The sequence below is a fragment of the Eumetopias jubatus genome, unplaced genomic scaffold (assembly GCF_037043125.1).
Source record: "Eumetopias jubatus isolate StellerSeaLion01/CBP00866 unplaced genomic scaffold, mEumJub1_p1.0 scaffold_9, whole genome shotgun sequence".
Taxonomy (NCBI): domain Eukaryota; kingdom Metazoa; phylum Chordata; class Mammalia; order Carnivora; family Otariidae; genus Eumetopias; species Eumetopias jubatus.
The window spans coordinates 78,573,941-78,598,141 of record NW_028274815.1 but is presented as its reverse complement, the minus strand read 5'-3'; the positions used below and the strand labels follow the sequence as shown (position 1 = coordinate 78,598,141).

Here is a 24,201-nt window from a genome sequence, read left to right as displayed (position 1 = left end):
TCTGCCCACTCAGAATTTCTGATTCAGAATTTCTGGTGTGGGACCTCAGATTTTATATTTCTGACAAGTTCCCAGGTGATGCTGATGGTGCTGGATGAAAAACCAGAATTTGAAAACCACTGGTCTATACCAGTCAGTCAGGCCTTCAACACTGACATTGGCTTGCCAGTGTTATCACAAATCAAATCAGACTTCATGGGATTTTCTTTCTGCTAGGAATTTTTATAACCCTACTTTAGAAAAATCAGAATATCAGGAGACATTTGGCTCTGAAGATGACCTAATTAAATATTATATTAAGATCTTTTAGTTACCAACTTATATGCAATGGTGATTCTAGGCTAGAGGGTGGGGAAATTAGAGGGAGAGAGGTCACAGTTTGTTTTAATATTCCACTTATTTTGACCACTCACCTTCTCCTCCCCCACCACACATGTAAATCTCCTTTGAGAACTTGTGATATAGAGCTTTCCTTTGCTGTTCTAATTTAAATGTGTTAATTGTGCTTTTACATTTATGAGTCAGTTAGAATTTCATGATTCATCTCAGTTTTTAATCACTAACAACAAAAGCCATTTTTTATTTGGGATACAGTACTTATTTTTAGTCATTGAACACAATATAGGAGAATTTACTTTGAAAAGTATTTCAATCTGCTTATATTGGAAAAAAATATTTTGATTAAAACGATGCCTTTATGATTACATATTTAGATAATTTTACCAGGCAAAGTATTGCCCAGAGAGAAGAAATCAGCATTCTTGGTGCAACCCTCAACGATCTGGCTAAAGAAAAGGAATGCCTGCAAGCATGTTTGGATAAAAAATCTGAGAATATTGCATCCCTTGGAGAGAGTTTGGCAATGAAAGTATGTTCTTAGAACTGTGGTTTAAAAGAAATGTTTGAACTTGAATCTGAATAAAATAATAGGATTTTCTCAAAATTTTTTCTAGAGAGTTAAAACTATAGAATCTGATTTGGAAATATTTCAAGATAGTCTTGGGAGCTATGTGTTCAAGTCTACTAGCTAATATTTTTAAATTGATTTTCTCTCATAAATTTGTGATTAACATTCACGACAATAACTAATTCAGATATCCAAATGTGAAGCATGGTAATAAAGCAGTGAGACTGATTTCTTTTTAAAAGAACACGAGAGCTTATATTTTCAGGCAGCCACCCTAGGAAGCAATATGTACATTAACACTGCCTTTTGTAATTGTGCTCAAAACTAGGAGCATATTTTTGCATCATCCTCAGCCTTTGAGAATAGATCACATGTAGCTGGTGAATAAATACGGATGATAATCTCCATCCCACATTTTTTGTTGTTCAAACAATGCTAACACAGGTGTTGCCAAAAAGGCCGGGAAATATTGATACCCTTTTCTATTTCATAAACCAGTTCTGAAGACAATTCCTAAACTGTTTTCCACAAATGATTTAAGCAAAGGCAGCATCATTGGAATAAGGTCTTTTCCCTCTCTAAGGGATCTAATTAATTCATTTATCCATCCATCCATCCATGCATTCAACAAACATTTATTGACATGTACCACGTATAATGTTAGAAACTGAGGATGAGTGGGTATGCCTTCCATAAGGCTACAGTATAATTGGGAGAAAGATAAATTAAGATGCGATCATGATGCAATGTGCTAAATGCCATAGCAATATGTACACAATGTGCAAATGGAGTTAGGCAGAAACATACCTAATTCAGCCCTGGGGTTGGATTAGGGGAGGAGAAAGATCTAAAGAGCCTTCCAGGAAGTGATGGTGCCTGGACTGCCCTGTGATGACTAGGTATAGCGAGGACAAGATTAGGACAAAGGGGACAGTCAGAGAAAGGGTGATCCAGACAGGTAAAGCAGCTTCTATGAAAGCCCAGTGGCTTTTATAAGAGAATTTGAAGAGAGGTCAGTATGGGAGCAGGGCTGGGGGCAAAAGATGAGATGGGATGGTTAAGCAACAAATCATAGAAATACACGAAATATTTAGACTCTATCATCATGGATATAGAGGATCATTGAAATAATGTAAATGATGTGTCACAATTAGATCTTTATGTTGAAACAAATATTCTGGCACTTGTTAGTCTGTGTTAAGGATGGACTATAGGGAAATGAGAATAGTGACAAGGATACCAGCTACAAGTAAAATGATAAGAATTTTATTAGGATAGTGGCAGTATCTGTAAGAGAAATAGATCTTTTAAGGAAGATTGACAAGATATGCTTTCTGACTTAGGAACTACATGAATAGTTCCTATGCATGAACTAGGAAACAAATAAAACAGGCTTAGGACGATTATTGACATGTCTTTGGAACACACAATTGAAATATTCATAGGCTCTTGATTTTTAAGTTTGGAGAGAAAGTTGAAGTGCAGTTAATAGATTTGGGAATCATGAGCACAACTGAAATCTTGCTATCCAAGTTCATGAGATAGTAAATTTTGGTTTATTTGTTGAAAAGGCTGACTCATTACTTCATAATTATGCCTTAATATTTTTGGTATTTTCTGGGTTTGGGGGAGAGTGGAGTTTTACTTCTGGTTTTATTCAGAACACTTTTTGAAAGTTTGATAAAATTTTCTTTAAAAACACTAACACTTAGAAACAAATTATTTAGAAATTTCTGAATCATTTTCCTCTGCTGTTTCTAATATTTCATGTTTCTTCAATTCTGCTAACTTGCCAACATTATTTTTTTCTTCACCAGGAATATTGAGTTGCAAGTCCATTTCAAAATCAAGAACTTCATATAAGATCATGAATGTAAAAAAAAAAATAAGATCATGAATGTAAACACATCCATCCTCTGAAGGGAAAATAACTTTTTAAAACTGTTAGACATTCAAGAGAGGAGATATTCTCTACAATGATATTTCAGAGCTGAATTTATAAATACCCTTCAGTAAAAAGCAGTAATTTTACAGTCTAATCTGGTGATTACATAAACAGATTACTATGGAAAAAGCCTACATTATAGTGCATAAGGGGAAATTTTTTTCCGGTAATCATAGTTTTAAAAAGATGTTTTAATACTTGCTACCGATTAAAGTTAGAAAACTTGATAGCAAGTTCACATACTTTTGAATAATAAGAGACAGAACTATTTGTATAACATTTTAGTTTGTTTCTTTTTTCTAAGTAGATTTATGACCATCCTTTTCACATTGAATTTTTTAATAATTAACTTGAGTCTGTGTCTCTGGATAAGCATATTGAGGTTGTATAAGGAATATTAAATTGATAATGATGGCATAGATTTCAACAATTTGGGAAATGATGGTATTAGGGTCTTATTAACAGAAAAATAGGGTAAGAGGATATATTATTAGATTTTACCCAGTAATTTTATTGTCCAGATGCTTTACAATGTTCTCAGAGAATCTTATTTTCAATATAAATTTTTTCTGATAAACAAAGTCCTATATAGACTTATAAACCATATTTAAAGTTTAACCAAGTAATGGCTTTCAGAAACACTAGAAGTTCAGTTTTTTAGAATTTATTTAGAAATGTATTAAGTTATATTTCAAAACTCTGTGTAAATATTCCATTTTAAGCAGTATTTTCTCTTTATTGGCTTGTGCTTCTTAAAGGGGTTTAACTGCTTTGCTAATATGTATTTTAACTATACCCTGATATCCGTTACTTGCAGATGTGGACTCTGCACCATTCTACCAGAAAGCAGAATGGGAAACTGGAGCTAAAAATAGCTCAAGAGAAGCACATGAACAAAGGGAGATCACACACACACACACACACACACACACACACACACACACACACACACACACACACACCCCTAAACTGTCTCTCTAAAGAAAAGGAACAGAACTGGTTGGGAAATACGGGTTTAGTTTTTCAGCTTGCTACTTGGTAACAAGGATTTGAAAATTCAAAGGGCAAGTGAAAATTAGAAGGGCAAATGAAATGTAGTTCTTTAGTGAAAGAATAATTTTCCTACTTTTTTTTTAGGTCTAATGTAGCCCTAAGTATCTGTTTATAGTTATCTGTAACTAGTTCAGGATCAATGAGAGTTTTAAAAGGAGGAGGTAGAGGGATGGTATTGATGGCATTAAGATAGTCACACCTTGAGCCTTAACTGATTCCATTAATTCTCCCTTACACACCTTTGAAAAGGGAGAATGTCAGTAGTTTATTTTTTTATGTCTTTGCTCTAGGCCTAATGCTTATCCCTTTATTAGCTCAGACCTAAAATTAATAGTATACTTTTATAAGTAATTCCATTGGAATAGCTTTTTGAAGATGATGTTGATGACTAATATAAATAATTTACTTGATCAAAGTTATTATTGCTCAGAACTTAAATTAGTGTTACATGATTCACTTTCCTGGGTTTTACAACATGGAGAAGTGAGGAGGTGAATCAATTCTGTTCCCAGAATACTACACTTCAATGCCAAACCACTGGTTTGCCAACAAAAACAGGGTGCTTATGGGGTCTTTGTGTTGCTGGGCGACTACACAAAATATTTTAACAAAATATTTACTATATTGATCTCATATCAATGCACATAAGTGTAGTCTTCAATAAGCATAATCTTTTTATCCAGTACAAATACACTGACATATATGCTTTAGTTTTTAAAGTGTAGAAAAGAAGAGAATGTAAATGTTTAAAACCAAATGGGAATCAAAAAGGGAGGATTTCTTTTTCTTCATTTAGTTTTAAGAGAAATTGTTTAAAATAATTTTGTATTTAATACTTACATTATTTTTGAAGGAAAAGACCATTTCAGGCATGAAGAATATCATTGCTGAGATGGAACAGGCATCAAGGTAAATCATTCACTCAACAAGAATTTGAGCACTTCTTGGGGGCAAAGTACCATGTTAGGTATAAAGATAGTAGGAGACAAGGGGCTTAGTGTTACATATGAGGTGATAACTTTCTAATATTGAAAGGAGACATAAGTCTGTCTAGGGAAGTAAAAGAAAGTATGGTGTTAGCCAAGTAAAGGTAAAAAGAATAGTAAAGAACCACAGATCATGTTCAAGAGCCTCTTGAGTGGCAAGGAGGTGAGTGTGTTGGAACCCAAAGTGTTAAGAGAAGTGGTGGAAGGAAGGGCTAACTAGGCAGAGGCCTGTGGTGTAGACAAATGAGTCGTGGTTTTATCTTTTGGACAATAAGAAATCATTTTTAAAAAATTGGGGAGAGTTTTGTGTTAGAAAGATTACCCAGGCCAAAGAGATGATGATAGATTGGGGTGGATGAGTTGAGAGACAGAGGAGTGAGGTGCTTGTGAGGGGAAGAATCTAGGAGAATGCTAGGTTTCTGGCTGGGGATGAATACTGGACATTATGAAAGTATGTGGAAACACCTGATTTTCCTCTGAATTTGAAGAGCCTTTGAGACTTTCTTGTAGATATGTCTAGTAATCAGTTAAATATGAGTTTGGAGTATTAAGGAAGAGGCTGAGGTAGAGATGAGATTTCAGACTCTTCTGAAGATGGGGCTGGGAGCCATGCTATGAATAGGATTTTCTGAGAGAAGGGGTAGAGCGAGAAGAATCAGGAGAGGCTGAGAGTTAAACCCTGAGAACCATTAATTTTTAAGAGGACAGAGGACAGAGAACGAGGAACCTGCAAAGAAGACTAAGCTATAGCAGCTAGAGGTAGGATGAAGGCTTTCTTATACTTGAACATCAGAAGTTATGAAATACTTAGCAAATCATTGACTATTATGTATATTTAGCATCCCTTTTTATAGTGAAATGCGGGTAACAGAGATAAACTCCAGTGAACTATATTTAAATTTTAAATGTGTTAAAACATGGCTAAACTGTCCATCTTCTGTCTTATGAGAATTTGTTATTCTGTTTTTGGTAAAATGTCTCTTATGTACTATATGATTTGTGGAATAGACAGTCTACCGAAGCCCTAATTATGTGTGAACAAGACATTTCCAGAATGCGTCGGCAATTGGATGAAACAAATGATGAGCTCGCTCAGATTGCCAGGGAAAGAGATATCTTGGCTCATGAGAATGACAATCTCCAAGAACAGTTTTCTAAAGCTAAACAAGAAAACCAGGTATACTTTTACCTAGAATCTTTTTTTCCTCCAAGAAAATTTTTTGTTTTATTCCGAGACACAGTCCTCATTTCATTTTGTAGAAGAGCTCAGGCTTTGGAATCAGCCATTTTTTTAAACTTTATTACACAGAATATGTCACATAATTTCTAAATGAGATTCTCAGACATGAAGTATTAGAGAGAGGGAGTGGTGATATAATAGATTTATATTAAACCTTCGGAAGTACTTTCTTACTTGAGAATAAATATTTGAACAAATCAACAAAGGAAGATAAAAGCCTTCAGAAACTTTTGAGAGTGGGGTAGATTTATTTGATGGACTATTATTCTGTTTAAGTATGAGTGTATGGACCATGCCACATATTTTGGTCCTCTCTAGCATGTGATTCTTTGGGAAATTTTCTTTTATAATTACTCCCTCTTTAAGCCAATATATTTCAGTGTATCCACTCTTTTTATTTCCAATATCATTATTTTAATTTGAACATTAAAAACTTTTTGGAAGATTTCTTACCCCCCTTAAAATGACTTAGTCTAAATGATTCCTCCCACTTGCTGTCACTCTCAATGTGTTTAGTTTGCATCATGAAAGTCTGTAGTTTTAATTTACATAAACAGATATAAAGCTGCAATGCTTTGTTAATTATAAAAAAAAATTGCCGAGATGTTAAAATACTGTGGTCAAAAGTTAATGAGGGGCACGTGGGTGCCTCAGTCAGTTAAGCGTCCGACTGACTTGATTTTGGCTCTGGTCATGATCTCACAGTGGTGAGATTGAGCACACATCGGGCTCCGCACTCAGCAGGCAGTCGGCTTGAGATTCTCTTTCTCCCTCTCCTTCTGCCCCCCCCTCCGCTCACACACTCTCTGAAAATAAATAAATAAATAAATTTTAAAAAAAAGTTAATAATGGGATCTTGGGACAGAAATGAAGTAATTTTGCATAAAATACGGACTTTAGTTAGTAATATATCAATATTGTTTCATTAATGGTGATAAATGTACCATACTGATATAAGTAGACACCAAACATAGGGTAGATGGGGACTCTGTACTATTTTCACAACTTTTCTGTAAATCTAAAACTATTCTAAAAGTTTTTTTTTAAAGTTAATGTATAGCAAAAACGAAGGTATGAATTTATAGGATCTACTTTTGTGTACTCATAGTTAGAGCAAATAGGCTAAAGGTAAATGTAACTTATGTTTATGAAAAACTAGATTAAACACTTTCCTTTTTACCACCCAGAATAGCTACTGTTAACATATTTTTTTTACTGATTTTCCATGTATTTTAAATACTTTTTGTACTTTTTTAAAAAGATTTTATTTATTTTTTGACAGAGAGAGAGACAGCAAGAGAGGGAACACAAGCAGGGGGAGTAGGAGAGGGAGAAGTAGACTCCATGCTGAGCAGGGAGCCCGATGCAGGGCTCGATCCCAGGACCCGGGATCATGATCTGAGCTGAAGGCAGATGCTTAACAACTGAGCCACCCAGGCGCCTCTGTACTTTTTTTTTTTTTTAAAGATTTATTTGCCAGAGAGAGAGAGCACAAGCAGAGGGAGTGGCAGGCAGAGGGAGAGGGAGAAGCAGATTCCCCACTGATCAGGGAGCCTGATGTGGGGCTCAATCCCACGACTCTGGGATCATGACCTGAGCCAAAGGCAGATGCTTAACTGACTGAGCTACCCAGGCACCCCTACTTTTTGTACTTTTATTTACATGAACTTTTTAATGTAACTGGGATAAAAAACATGCCATTTTAAATCATCCTTTTTTCTACATGGTAAGTCAGTAGATTGGAGTATTTAAGACTCATGAGTTTGAATCTCCTGCCTGTCTGGGTGATCATACCATTTAACTTCCCTGAATCTCAGTTTATATATGTAAAAATGGAGAGCAAATGAGAATATGCCTAGAAAGCACTCATCAGAGTGTCCAGCATAATCACTGGATAAATATCTTACAGCTATTATTAGCTTACTGTGACATCATAAGCACTACCCTGCTTTGTTAAAACTTCATAAACACTTTTTATAATCAGAAAAAAATTGTTACAACAATTTACATTTGTTCAATAGTAGTTTTTTCCTTTGAGTTATAGGCCCAAGAAGATGGATCCTTCTGTGGACCACAAGTTTAGAACCCATATCGTAGAAAATTTGGAAAGCAGAAGCCTTTAAAAAATATCATCCTCAAAACCACAATTTTTAACAAATTGGGATGAAATATTTTTAGTGTTTTATCCTTACTTTTTTACAAAATATAGATGAACATTTTCCTCTGTTACTAAAAATTATTCTAAATATTTCTCATAGATACATAATGTTGCATGTGGTTATACCACTATGTAGATATTATTATTTACTGCATCGTTCACTTAATGTGAATAAATATTGTCACCATAACAAATAATGCCTTAGTGAACATTCTTTATGTTAAATTTTACTCGATTTAGTTTCAAATCAAATCAAAGCTTATGAGGTTTGTTTTATAAATTAAAAAAAAAACCTTTCTAAGTGGACATTTTCAAAGGTAGTGAGTACTTATGTATCTATGTCTCACCTTCAACAAGCAACATATTTGTCTTTCCTTTTTTATGAGCATTTAAAAATGTTTCTTGAAATAGATTATAGATAGCAGATAGCAGATCATAGATTTGCTTTTTGCAAATTTATGTTTACTCCAAGGTACATGGAAATGCTTATTTCTTGCTATAACAGAATAACTTTAATTCTTCACTAATTTGATAGGCAAAATAGTATTTAATTTTAAAAATTATTTAAATTTAAAATTAATATGTAAAAATTGAACATTTTAAAAAATTAAAAACTTTTTTTTTGATTACTAGTAAATTTTAACTTTTTTCCAGTATTATCTACTTGTGCTTCCTTTTTGTGAATTGTCTGCTTGGGTTCTTCGCTCATTTACTATTTTGATTTTTGTGTTTTTTGTTTTATTTTTTTCCCTAGTGGGATGTTGGGCCTCATGTCTCCTATTATCCCACAGCCTCACCCAGATTTATTCACATGGTAATAGTTGCAGTATTTCCAAAAGCAGCAAAAAGAAAGTCCCAATAAAGAAATAATTTTCAAGCCTATATTTGTGTTATATTGTTTATTGTTCCATTAGCCAAACAAATTGTGAAGGCAAATTTAGATAGAGGTGTGGTTAATGGACTTCTACTCACTGGAAGGAGTTGCAAGGTCTTAAGGCAAAGAGTGTGATATTAAAAGGCATGAAGATTTTGGGTTTTGGGGTTTTTGTGAGTTTTGTATATTAGGTATATTAACTTTCATTTATCATTATTACAAACATTTAAAATTTATGGTTTTTGACAAAGAGCAATTTTTTACTTTTTTGTAGTCAAGTTTAGCTATCTTTTTCTTATAGGCCCTGTCTAAAAAATTGAATGATACGCACAATGAGCTTAATGACATAAAGCAGAAGGTCCAAGATACTAATTTGGAGGTTAACAAGCTGAAGAATATATTAAAATCTGAAGTATGTATATAATTTTTTCCTTTTTGCTCATAACATCTAAGAGATTTTGCTAAAGTTATTGATTATAGGGACAGCTGAATCAAGTCTTTCCTTAATACATAGCATATTTTCGTGTTGACAATGATGCATTGACTCTATATTTAGAATGTCACCAATGTCCAGAAAGGTAACTCAAGAATATGTCACTTTTAGTTTGCCACTCAGCTATTCTAGATAAGTAGAATCCTGCTAATTGGATGAAGGATAAAGGATAAGAATCACTTATATTTGAAAAATATAGTTTTCAGTTTACAAACCTTTGACAAAAGAGGCTCCACCTGATTGTGTAGCAGATCAGAATTGATCACCTTGTTATGGGACCATCTATTTCTTAGGACCTGAGAGTAGATGGCTCTGCTCCATACTTCTCTGTTAGTAACCATTTGACCAGACACCTGTAGCATACATCAGATAATACCAAATGAATCTGGGTATATGTGTGGCAACCATGTAATAGCTTGACCAAGGATGTTAGGTAAGCCCATTTGGTAAAATATTATCTAAACTACTGTAGTTGGGAGAGGGAGGCAAGATGGCTGAAGAGTAGGGGTCCTCATTTCATCTGGTCCCTTGAATTTAGCTAGATAACTGTCAGATCATTCTGAACACCTATGAATTCAACCTGAGATGTAAGAAAAGAATTTCTGGAATTCTACAAATAGAGAAGTGACCACTTTTTGTAAGGAAGAGGTGCGGAGAAGTGAATCGGAGGAGATATATAGTACAATAAATGGTCAGGGGGAGGGAGCCTCTATAAACTGGCTACCAGAAAGTGATATAGCCCTAGAATGCAAAATTGGAACTTTTAGAAGTCTGCCCCACTGAGAGATGCCCCTGCCTGAAAGGTGCTCACGTGGCAAAGTGGAGCAGAATCCTGGATGGGATAGTGTGGTCTCAGGATCCCTGGGGTCACAGAAAGAACGGGGGTGCCTGAGCTGGCAGAGTTCCCAAGCATTAGAGCGGGGAAACTGGCTATGGTTAGTGAGCCTGGAAGTGGGCTTGCAGCTCGGTTTGCCATAAACCACAAACTGGGAGGATGGGGCAACTGCTCTTCATGCAGGAGTCCTGCAAGTGGCAGGCCTGTGGCGACCCTCCTTTCCACAGGAGGATTGGTATGGGTGCACACAGCAGGAGTCTGCAGAGGTTGGCGCACTGAAAAGTGAAGACTGCTTTTCCCTGAGGGTTTAATGAAGAGAGGGGGCCACCATTTTTCAGGGCTGGAGATCAGGGCACTGCCATTTTTAGTTTCATCCTCTAAAGTGGCACAGAAAGCTTTCAGGGAACAAAAGCCACATAGAAGAACCCAAAGCAGCTTACACTGAGCCCAGCCCCCTGGCAAAGGGTGGTGCAACTCTGCCCAGGCAAAGACACCTGAAAATCAGCACAGCAGGTCCCTCCCCCAGATGACCAGCAAAACATCAGGGGAGTATCAAGTTTACCAACCATGCAGTACTGCATAACTCCAATGCTAGGGAAAAATATATAGAATTTGAGGGGTTTTTTTCTCATGATTCTTTTATCTTTCAATTTAAAATTTTCCTTTTCCTTTTTTCTTTTTTCCTTTTCAACTAGTTTCTTATTTTATCAACTCTTTGTTTCTAAGTCTTCTTTAACTTTCATTTTACATTTATATTTTATAGATATAGTCTTCATTTTTGGCTTCCTTTCATTGTATTCAATTTTATTTTTGTGTGTATATATATATATATATATATATATATATATATATATATATATATAAATTTGCTTTCTTTACAATTTTGGGATTTAGTGTCTTCTAACAAACAGACCAAAATACACCCAGGACAAAGTGGATCACCCTGTTTTATCCACGTGGGATTTTATATTCCCCCCCCCTTTTTTTTCTTTTTCTTTTCTTTTTTGGATTCTGACCTCTTTGGTTGTGTCTAGTGTGTATTTTGCTTGGGTCATGGTTGATATTTTTTATTTTGTTCTCTTCATTCTTCTCTGGACAAAATGACTAGGAGGAATTCAAAACAAAGGAAAGAAAGAGAGGTAATACTCTGCCACATATCTAATCGATATGGATATAAGTAAAATGTCAGAGCTGGAATTCAGTATAGTGATTATAAAGTTACTAGCTGGGTTTGAAAAAAGCATAAAAGACACTAGAGAATCTCTTTGTGCAGAAATAAAATCTAATCAGGCCAAAGTTAAAAATACTTTAACTGAGGTGCAATCTAAATTGGATGCTCTAACAGCTAATGTAAATGAGGCAGAAGAGAGAGTCAGTGACATAGAAGACAAGATAATGGAAAGGAAGGAAGCTGAGGAAAAGAGAAAAACAGCTAATGGACCATGAGGGGAGGCTTTGAAAAGTCAGCAATACCATAACGCGAAACAATATTAGAATTATTGGGGTCCCAGAAGAAGAAGAAAGAGAGAGAGAGAGATAGACAGAAGGTATATTTAGCAAATCATAGCTGAGAACTTCCCTAATCTGGGGAAGGAAACAGGCATTCAAGTCCAAGAGGTAGAGAGAATGCCCCCCAAAATCAATAAAAATAGATCAACACCCCAACATATAATAGTGAAGCTTGCAAATTTCAGAAATAAAGAGAAAATCCTGAAAGCAGCTTGAGGCAAGAGCTCCTTAACCTACAATGGTAGAAACAGTAGACTGGCAGCAGACCTAGCCACAGAGACCTAGCAGGCCAGAAAGGGCTGGCATAATATATTCAGGGTAATGAGAAAAACATGCAGTCAAGAATACTTTATCCAGCAAGGCTGTCATTCAGAATGGAAGGAGAGATAAAGAGCTTCCAGGATAAACAGAAACTAAAAGAATTTGTAACACTAAACCAGTCCTGCAAGAAATATTAAAGGGGATCCTGTAAGTGAAGAGAGAGCCCAAAAGTAGCATAGACCAGAAAGAAACAGACAATCTACAGAAACAGGGGATTTACAGGTAATACAATGGCACTAAATTCATATCTTTCAGTAGTTACTCTGAATATAAATGGGCTAAATGCTTGAATCAAAAGACACAGGGTATCGGATTGGATAAAAAAGCAAGACCCATCCATATGCTGTCTATGAGAGACTCACTTTAGACCTAAAGACATCTCCAGATTGAAAGTGAAGGGGTGGAGAACCGTTTATCATGCCAATGGACATCAAAAGAGAGCTGGGCATATCAGACAAATTAGATTTAAAATCTAAGACTGTAGTAACGGATGAAGAGGAATACTTGATCTTACTTAAAGGGTCTATCCAACAAGAAATCTAACAATTATAAATATTTATGCTCCTAATTTGGGAGCAGCCAGTCACATAAACCAATTAATAACCAAATTAAATAAACACATTGATAATAATACAATAATAGTACACCCCACTCACAGCAATGGGCAGATCACGTAAGCAGAAGATCAACAAGGAAACAAGGGCTTTGAATGACACACTGGACCAGATGGACTTCACAGATATATCCAGAGCATTTTATCCTAAAGCAGCAGAATACACATTCTTCTTGAGTGCCCATGGAATATTCTCCAGAATAGATCACATCCTGGATCACAAATCAGGTCTCAACTGGTACCAAAAGATTGGGGTTATTCCCTGCATATTTTCAGACCACAATACTTTGAAACTGGAACTCAATCACAAGAGGAAATTTGGAAGGAACTCAAACACTTGGAGGGTTTTTTTCTCATGATTCTTTTATCTTTCAATTTAAAATTTTCCTTTTTTCTTTTTTTCCTTTTCAACTAGTTTCTTATTTTATCAACTCTTTGTTTTTGGGTGTTGAGTTTGAGAAGTTCTTTATAGATCTTGGATACCAGATCTTGCTACTAAAGAATGAATGGGTCAACCAGGAAATTAAAGAAGAATTTAAAGAATTCATGGAAACAAATGAAAATGAAAATACAACTGTTCAAAACCTTTGGGATACAGCAAAGGTGGTCCTAAGAGGAAGTACATAGCAATACAAGCTTTTCTCAAGAAATTAGAAAAGTCTCAAGTACACAAGTTAACCTTACACCTGACAGAGCTAGCAAAAGTACAGCAAATAAAGCCTAAACCAAGCAGGAAAAGGGAAACAATAAAGATTAGAGCAGAAATCAGTGAAATAGAAACCAAAAGAACAGTACAACAGATCAATGAAACTAGAAGCTAGTTCTTTGAAAGAATTAATAAGATCGATAAATCCCTACCAGACTTATCAAAAACAAAAGAGAAAGGACCCAAATAAATAAAATCATGAATGAAAGAGGAGAGATCATGACCAACACCAAGGAAATACAAACTATTTTAAGAACATATAAACAACTATATGCCAACTAATTAAGCAATCTGGAAGAAATGGACACATTCCTGGAAACATATAAACTACTAAAACTGAAACAGGAAGAAATAGAAAACCTGAACAGACCGCTAAACAGCAAGGAAATTAAAGCAGTAATCAAAAATCTCCCAGCAAACAAGAGTCTAGGGCTGCAAGGCTTCCCAGGGGAATTCTACCAAACAATTTATAAAGAACTGATACCTATTCTTCTGAAGCTGTTTCAAAAAATAGAAATGGAAGGAAAACTTTAATACTCCTTCTATGAGGTCAGCATTACCTTGATCCCAAAACCAAAGACCCCACCACAAAGGAGAATTACAGACCAATATCCCTGATGAACATAGATGCAAAAATTCTCACCAAGATACTAGCCAATAGGCTCCAACACTACATTAAAAGGATTATTCACCACAACCAAGTGGGATTTATTCCTGGGCAGCAAGGGTGGTTCAACATTCACAAATCAATCAACGTGAATACATTACATTAATAAAAGAAAGGATAAGAACCATATGATCCTCTCAGTTGACACAGAAAAAGCATTTGACAAAATACAGCATGCTTTCTTGATTAAAACTCTTCAGAGTATAGGGATAGAGGGAACATACCTCAATATCATAAAAGCCATGTACAAAAAGCCGACAGCAAATATTCTCAATGGGGAAAAACTGAGAGCTTTTCCCCTAAGGTCAGGAACATGACAGGTATGCCCACTCTCACCATTGTTGTTCAACATAGTACTGGAAGTGCTAGCCTCAGCAATCAGACAACAAAAAGAAATAAAAGGCATTCAGATTGGCAAAGAAGAAGTCAAACTCTCACTCTTTGTAGATGACATTATGTTTTATGTGGAAATGCAAAAGACTCCATCCCAAAATTGCTAGAACTCATACAGGAATTCAGCAACATGGCAGGATATAAAATCAATGCACAGAAATCAGTTGCATTTCTACACACTAATGAGACAGAAGAAAGAGAAATTAAGGAATTGATCCCATTTACAATTGCACCAAAATCCATGATACCTAGGAATAAACCTAACCAAAGAGGTGAAAAATCTGTACTCTGAAAACTATAAAACACTAATGAAAGAAAATGAAGACAATACAAAGAAATGGACAGACATTCCATGCTCATGGATTGGAAGAACAAATATTGTTAAAATGTCTATACTACCCAAAGCAATCTACACATTTAATGCAATCCTTGTCAAAATACCACCAGCATTTTTCACAGAGCTAGAACAATCCTAAAATTTATATGGAACCACAAAAGACCCCGAATAGCCAGAGGAACATTGAAAAAGAAAACCAAAGCTGGTTGCATCACAATGCTGGACTTCAAGCTATATTACAAAGCTGTAATCATCAAGACAGTATGATGCTGGCACAAAAACAGACACATAGATCAATGGAATAGAATAGAGAACCCAGAAATGGACACTCAACTCTGGTCAACTAATCTTCGACAAAGCAGGCAAGAATATCCAATGGTAAAAGGACAGTCTCTTCAACAAGTGGTGCTGGGGAAATTGGACAGCCACATGTAGAAGAATGAAACTGGACCATTTTCTTACACCATACACAAAGATAAACTCAAAATGGATGAAAGACCTAAATATGAGACAGGAATCCATCAAAATCGTAGAGGAGAACATAGGCAGTAACCTCTTCAAAATCGGCCACAGCAACTTCTTTCAAGACACATCTCTAAAGACAAGGGAAACAAAAGCAAAAATGAACTTTTCGGACTTCATCAAGATAAAAAGCTTCTGCACAGCAAAGGAAACAGTCAACAGAACAAAGAGGCAAGCTACGGAATGGGAGAAGATATTTGCAAATGACACTACAGATAAAGGACTGGTATCCAAGATCTATAAAGAACTTCTCAAACTCAACACCCAAAAACAAATAATCCAGTCAAGAAATGGGCAGAAGACATGAACAGACACTTCTCCAAAGAACACCTACAAATGGCTAACAGACATATGAAAAAATGCCCCACGTCACTTGGCATCAAGGAAATACAAATCAAAACCACAATGAGATACCACCTCACACCAGTCAGAATGGCTAAAATTAACAAGACAGCAAACAACAAATGTTGGCGAGGATGTGGAGAAAGGGGAACCCTCCTATACTGTTGGTGGGAATGCAAGCTGATACAGCCACTCTGGAAAACATTATGGAGATTCGCAAGAGGTTAAAAATAGAGCTACCCCGGGCGCCTGGGTGGCTCAGTTGGTTAAGCAACTGCCTTCGGCTCAGGTCATGTTCCTGGAGTCCTGGGATCGAGTCCCACATCAGGCTCCCTGCTCAGCAGGGAGTCTGCTTCTCCCTCTGACGCTCTTCCCTCTCGTGCTCTCTGGCTCTCATTCTCTCTCTCTCAAATAAATAAATAAAATCTTAAAAAAAAAAATAGAGCTACCCCATGAACCAGCAATTACACTACTGGGTATTTACCCCAAAGATACAAATGTGATCTGAAGGGGCACCTGCATCCCAGTGTTCATAGCAGCAGTATCCACAATAGCCAAACTGTGGAAGGAGCCAAGATGTCCATTGACAGATGAATGGATAAAGAAGATGTGGTATATATGGAATATTGGTATATATGGAATACATGGAAAGGATGAATAGTTACCATTTACATCAATGTGGATGGAAATGGAGGGTATTATGCTGAGCAAAATAAGTCAATCAGAGAAAGACAATTATATGGTTTCAATCCTATGTGGAATTTAAGAAACAGCACAAAGGATCATAGGGGAAGGGAGGGAAAACTGAAAAGTCATCAGAGAGGGAGAAAAAACTATGAGAGACTCTTAACTATAGGAAACAAACTGGGGGTTGCTGGAGGGGAGGTGAGTGGGGAGATGGGGTAATTGCGTGGTAGGCATTAAGGAGGGCACGTGGTGTGATGAGCACTGGGTGTTATATGCAACTGATGAATAACTGAACTCTACATCTGAAACTAATGATGTACTATATGTTGGCTAATTGAATTTAAATAAAAAAATAAAATACTGTAATTGGATTGATTACTATAATAGGTATAGTGTTCCCTACATACCACTCAAACCATTAATAGGAACTTTCCACCCCCCCAAACTGTTTTCCTTGTTTTATTTAACATCTCATTTATTAACAGTTTACAAAAATTTCTTGAACATTTTTGGTATGTATAAGACTATTTTAGACCTTGAGAGAGAATAAATTCTGAGGACTCCTGTATTGCAAGTAAGACAGTAAGGCAGCAGCCTTACATTGGCAAAGCAGGTGGTTTCCTACAAGTCTTGATTTTAAGGTGCCAGCAACATAATACTGTAAATCAGATAGGGCTGACCCCTCTTCTCACTAATAACATGGACTTATGTGTGCCGGTCAACCTCTCTGAGTCTCAGTGGCCCATCTGTAATTGAAAAGAAGGCCCAAGAAAGTAAAATAGACCTAGCATAGTGAATCATTTAAGTATATTCTGGAAGAAGGTAGAATATAAATAAATGAACATCTGAACATTTAATGTACTAAGCTTTTAGTCAGTGTTAGACACTTCCCCTTTTCTCCCTAGCCTGTCACATTACTTGAAATCCCACCATTAGAGACTGGGGCTTTTAGATTGTGGAATTGTATTTTCAGACATCACACATCAGGCTACTTTCAGCTGGTAGCATCCTAGTATGAGGTTTTGTTTTGTTTTCAGGAAAAGAATGCATTTTTTTTTATTATGTTCAGTTAGCCAACATATACATCATTCATTTTTTAATACTTTTTTTTATTATTATGTTCAATTAGCCAACATATAGTACATCATTAGTTTTTGATGTAGTGTTCAATGATTCATTAGTTGAGTATAACACCCAGTGCTCATCACAACACGAGCCCTCCTTAATATCCATCACCCAGGTACCCCATCCCCCCACCCCCCTCCTTTCTGCAACCCTCAGTTTGTTTCCCAGAGTCTAGAGTCTTTCATGGTTTATCTCCGTCTCTGATTTCTTCCCATTCAGTTTTCTCTCCCTTCCCCTGTGGTCCTCTGTGCTGTTCCTTATGTTCCACATATGAGCGAAACCATATGATAATTGTCTTTCTCTGCTTGACTTATTTCACTTAGCATAATCCCCTCCAGTTCCATCCATGTCGAAGCAAATGGTAGGTATTCATCCTTTCTGATGGCTGAGTAATATTCCATTGTCTATATGAACCACATATTCTTTATCCATTCATCTGTTGAAGGACATCTCGGCTTCTTCCATAGTTTGGCCTTTGTGGACATTGCTGCTATGAACATTGGGGTAGAGGTGCCCCTTCCTTTCACTACATCTGTATCTTTGAGGTAAATACCTATTAGTGCAATTCCTGGGTCTTAGGGTAGCTAGCTCTATTTTAATGTCTTGAGGCTAGTATGAGGTTTTTAAAAGAGATTTTATTTCACAGAAAACTGGGTGGATCCAGGCAGTCCCTTGAGAGAACAAACCATAGGTCCATTAAGAATTGTTGAATACTTGATTCATTCACTCATTCATTCAGTATGTAGTATGCTAGGTGCTGAGGTCCCAGACATGACAAACAGGAAACAGAATGGCACCCCAGGCAGTGGAGAAAACATGAGCAAAGTGTAAGGGGGGAAAAGAGTAGGTTCTATAGCTAGAGAGGAGTGTGTAGGTGGTGATAATACAGGGGGAGAAGGACTCGTTTGAATTCTGTTTTCAGGAATCTTTTGTTACAACATGAGCACAGAAATTATTTGAAGAGTTGCATTTTAGAAAGATCATTCTGGTAATGTTGGCAAGAATAAATCAGAAGGGTAACAAAATCAGAAAGGGAGATCATTTAGGAGAGGCTGTATCCATAATTCAGTCAGGTAGTACATAGGATTCCAGCTGAGGCAGTCCCAGCTTTGCTGTGGGGGAGTATTGTAATGAGCCCAGTCATAGATGAGAGGGAGCTGTGGGGTACAGAGGTGGGGGCAGCACCAGAAAGAGGTAAACAGATCCTGAAAGAGGGAATTGGAGAATACCAAGGAATAGTTTCACTTTCTTTAAAATGTTGCTTGTCTTGGGCCCCACAATGCTCTGGCTGCTTTGAGTGGATACAAAAAGGGGAAAATACGGTCTCTCATTGCCCAGAGGGACGTGCACTAGGTATTTGGTGGCCAGAAGAGACATTTAATAACAATCATTTTTACTCCTGAAACTTTGAACCACATGACCTGGGAGTCCCCAAACTACATTTAATATAAAAAATGGTTCATATTTTAGTCAGAAAACTAAATGTAATTTTTAAAAAATGGCTTCTATCTTCGAGGAATTCAGAATGTTATTGGGGAGACTGGACATCCATACCTAACAGCGTAAAGCTGTAAGGCAGTGTTAAGCGACTGGTATAGACAGTGAGTACTACAGAAAGTTAAGAGGGTGAACATTGATGGTTATGTATACTGTACTCTGTACCTCTGAGGTACACACTTTGTACACAACTGTTATTTTTAGTACGATAATGGAAAACACATCAGATTTATAGTGGCACATTCAGAATATCTGAATCTTGAAACCCATGCAGTAGTATAGTATGTTAACTTGTTAACTACAGACTTGGCAAAAATCTTTTACATTAGTCATAGGTAACCAAACCACAAGGTGGCGATATTAACTGAATTTCAACCAGGCTCCTGATGAACCATATTGGTGAAAATCTGACTTGAAAGCCTTATAATGGTGAGACATTGCTTATTGCAATTTGATCACTTTATGGTTCTGATAGAGATATTCAGTGTTTATTAACAGGTAGGAGAGAAAAAGAGAAAGAGATGTAGTACCTTTTTAATTAATTACCAAAATTATAATGACGTTTTAAGAATGAATTGGCCAAACCATTTTACTAAAATACGTTTTCAAAAATAGCCTCATAATGATTACTCAATATAGTATATCATTTGTGGAGCTGGTTGTTTTCCTTTAGAAATAAGATCCCCTGGGGGTGCCACAGTGGCTCAGTAAGTGAGATGACCAACTCTTAGTTTCCACTCAGGTCATGATCTCAGGGTCCTGAGATCAAGCCCTGAGTCAAGCTTGAGATTCTCTCTCTCCCTCTCCCTCTGCCCCTCCCCTCACACATACACACACACACACACACAACTCTCTCTCAAATAAATAAATAAAATCTTAAAAAACGGGAGAGAAATAAGATCCCACTTTAGTCAATCTGTCATGATAGACCTTTTAAGGTTTTAAAAATGTTCTATATCAAATGCCCATTTTGACTATATATTTATGAACAGTGTTTATTGGCATAGGTTTGGTATTTTACTTCTTAGTAATTTTAGACAAGTTATTAGAACAGTGAATCATAGAATAGTCCATGATGGAGAAAATTAAGGTTGGGGTTATGAATGAAAGGCAGGAGCTAGACAGGAAATGTGCCAAACCAACAGAATTATCAGAAGTTGATGCTTGAGATATGCAAACAGTGAGAAATTCTGTGGCCAGTACAACCTAGAAAAGTGGTCAAGAACAAGGGAATCCACAGATATAAAAGGTTAGGCCAAGGCAGAGACTGAAAAACCAGACCAATAAGTAGTGAGTAAACAAATATATAGGGAAAGGAGGCAATGAAGGATTTTGTTTGAACAAAAGCAAATATAAGAACATATTCATCCAGGTTCTAAAGATAAGAGTAAACAGCTTAACTTTACTAGATGGGTAAGTGTGACTCAAGCCAGGGCAGATCCTGGTCCCACTCCCTTTTGTTAATTACAGGATGCCCAACATTCTAAATTGCATATGGATAGGATTCCTTGAGGTTATGTTCTAAATGATCCTGTAGCAAATAAATTCCCAGTGATCTGGCAAGTAATGTTTAATTTGCATCATATGTTGACCATTTTACATCTTTTAAAGTAATACCTAAGATTTGCTTTTTAGGAATCTGAGAACCGGCAAATGATGGATCAACTCCGAAAAGCCAATGAAGATGCCGAAAACTGGGAAAATAAGGCCCGTCAAGCAGAGGCAGATAACAATACCCTCAAATTAGAACTTATCACTGCTGAGGCAGAGGGTAACAGATTAAAAGAAAAAGTAGATTCTCTCAACAGAGAGGTCGAGCAGGTAAGTTTGGGAAAATATACTTGCAGGACATCCTGCATCATTGTTAAAAGAGTTTTGTTTGGCATTCCATAAATATATAAATAAACATTTAAATTATTTAAATATATATACTGTGAATTGTAGACTAACTGTTGTCCTATATCCGCTCTGGTTCCGCTTTAATCTATTAACTGCCCTACAACTAGAATAATCTAGCATTTTTAAAAATTAGGAATTATTTCAAACATACTAGGAAAGTTAAAAATAAAGTAATATAAATAACACACATACACCCATCTCCCTAGCTAGTTGAAGGATTTTTCCATATTGCTTCAAGACTGTCTTTGTAAAGAAACAAAATACAGATACAACTCTTCATCCTTTCCCCACCTCCCTCCCTAATGGTTGGCCTGGATAACTTTCGGGGCACCTGGGTGTCTCAGATGGTTAAGCGTCTGCCTTCAGCTTGGGTCGTGATCCCGGGGTCCTGGGATTGAGCCCCACATCAGGCTCCCTGCTCGTTGGGGAGCCTGCTTCTCCCTCTCCCTCTGCCTCTTTCCCTGCTCATGCTCTCTCTCTCTCTCTGTATCTCTGTGTCTCAAATGAATAAATAAAATCTTTAAAAAAAAGTAATATAAATAACACACATATACCCATCTCCCTAGTTGAAGGACTTTTCCATATTGCTTCAAGACTGTCTTTGTAAAGAAACCAAATATTACAGATACAACTCTTCATCCTTTCCCCACCTCCCTCCCTAATGGTTGGCCTGGATAACTTTCATGTCACTTTTGTAACTCTTTTGTATGTATTTATACTTTTTCTACATATTTATTACCCATACATTATGTATAATGTTTTGTGTGCTTTAAGTTTTTAAGTGATACTCTAGATATCCATTTGCAGTTTGACTTTTTGCTCCATATTATAATTTTGAAATTTATCTATTTTCATACCTACAGTATATATCCAAACAGTTGCATCTGTAGTCATTGTATATTTTATTTTTAAAATTCATTCCCATATTAAAGGAAATTTAATTATCTTCACATCTTCTGTAATAAAATGCTGCATCTTTTAGATTTCTCCTTGGGTATATATTTCTCTGGGTTTATGCCCAGAAGTGGAATACCTGGATCCAAGATATGGGCAATTTTAACTCTTCTAAGTATTGTCAAAATGCTCTCTACAGTTTTGCCCTTTCACCAGATATCATGGAGTTGTTATTTTCTCAAGTACTAATCAATACTTGATGTGTTCAGACTTTTGCATTTTTTTCTATATGTTCTGTTTTCTGTTTCCTTGATTACAAATGAAATTGGCGATCCTTTTATCTTTTTTGGCCATTTGGAATTCCTCCTCTATAAAATTTTCTCTTGATTCTCTTGAATGAATTTTTGTAAATTTTGCCCATTTTTCTATTAGGTTATTTATCTTTTTCAAATTGATTTATAGGAATTACCTATATATTCTTGATAATATTCCTTTTAAAGATACTATAGTTATCCTCTCTTTGTGGCTTGTTTTTTCACTGTGCTTGCAATATAAACAGAACCAGACCTGGTTCTGTTTATATTCTGATGCTTTCAGAATTATCATCAGTCTTTTCCCATATGGTTTATGTTTCTATGTCTTCTTTAAGAAATCCTTTACTATCCCAAGACCAGAAAGATATTTTCTTATATTTTAAAAGTTCTTCTAAAATTCTAGAAGTATGTGAAATTTTGCCCTTCACATTTAGATCTTTAATCCACTTGAGATTGAATTGTGTATGGTTTAAAATAGAGATGTAATTTTTGTTTTTGTGGATGGATATCCACCATCCTTTATTCACTGAATTATGTCTACTTTGTCTACTTTGTTTCCATTTGTTTTGCTCCATTGGTCATTTTATCTGTTTGCCAACAATAAATCCTTGGAGTTTCTATAGTTTTATGTTAAGTCTTGATATCTGGGATTAATGTTCCCCCCAAATTTTTTAAAAGATTTTATTTATTTATTTGAGAGAGAGTGCAAGCATGAGCCTAGGTGGGGGAGAGGCAGAGGGAGAAGCTCCCCACTGAGCAGGGAGCCCAGAGCAGGGCTTGATCCCTGGACCTTGAGATCATGACCTGAGCTGAAGGCAGGCACTTAACTGAGCCACCCAGGTGCCCTTATACCACATCTTCTTTATCCATTCATCAGCCAGAAGACATGTGGGCTATTCCATAATTTGGCTATTGTAGATAATGCTGCTATAAACATTGGGTGCATGTATCCGTTTGAATTAGTATTTTTGTGTTCTTTGGGTAAATACCTAGTGGTGCAATTGCTGGATCTTAGGGTAGCTCTATTTTTAACTTTTTGAGAAAACTCTGTACTGTTTTCCAGAGTGGCTGCACCAATTTGCATTCCCACCAAAAGTGCAAGAGGTTCCCCTTTCTCTGCATCCTCACCAATACTTGTTTCTTGTGTTGTTTTTAGACATTCTGACAGGTTTGAGGTGATATCTCATTGTAATTTTGATTTGTATTTCTCTGATGATGAGTGATGTTGAGCATCTTTTCATGTGTCTGTTGGCCATCTATAGGTCTTCTTTGGAAAAATGTCTATTCATATCTTCGGCCCCCTTTTAATTGGATTATTTATTTTTGGGGTGTTGAGTTTTCTAAGTTCTTTATATATTTTGGATACTAATCTTTTATCGTTAATGTCATTTGCAAATATCCTCTCCCATTCCATAGATTGCCTTTTAGTTTTGTTGATTGTTTCCTTTGCTGTGCTTTTTATTTTGATAAAGTCCCAATAGTTTATTTTTGCTTTTGCTTCCCTTGCCTCAAGAGACCTATCTAGAAAGAAGTTGCTATGGCCTGTGGCAAAGAGGTTGCTGCCTGTGTTCTCCTCTAGGATTTTTATGGTTTCAGGTCTCATATTTAGGTCTTAAATCCATTTTGAATTTATTTTTATGTTTGGTGTAAGAGAATGTCCCAGTTTCATTCTTTTGCATGTTGCTGTCCACTTTTCCCAACACCATTTGTTGAAGAGACTTTTTCCCATTGAATATTCTTTCCTACTTTGTTGAGTATTAATTGACCACATAGCTGCGGTTCATTTCTAGGTTTTCTATTCTGTTCTGTTGATTTATGTGTCATATTTTTGTGCCAGTACCATCTTGTTTTGGTCACTACAGCTTTGTGGTATAACTTGAAATC

The 24,201-nt window shown here is 36.2% G+C and overlaps 1 protein-coding gene across 1 annotated transcript in view; it reads left to right on the top strand.

Annotated features, from left to right (window-relative positions):
• Positions 1-24,201, top strand: part of TSGA10 (testis specific 10) — a 135,337-nt gene that overhangs the window by 56,209 nt on the left and 54,927 nt on the right. Inside the window, exons 11-15 of the mRNA XM_028104067.2 lie at positions 714-868; positions 4,759-4,814; positions 5,900-6,068; positions 9,465-9,575; positions 20,846-21,031. Coding sequence (XP_027959868.1) covers positions 714-868; positions 4,759-4,814; positions 5,900-6,068; positions 9,465-9,575; positions 20,846-21,031 — 677 coding nt within the window. The remainder of the gene's footprint in view (positions 1-713; positions 869-4,758; positions 4,815-5,899; positions 6,069-9,464; positions 9,576-20,845; positions 21,032-24,201) is intronic.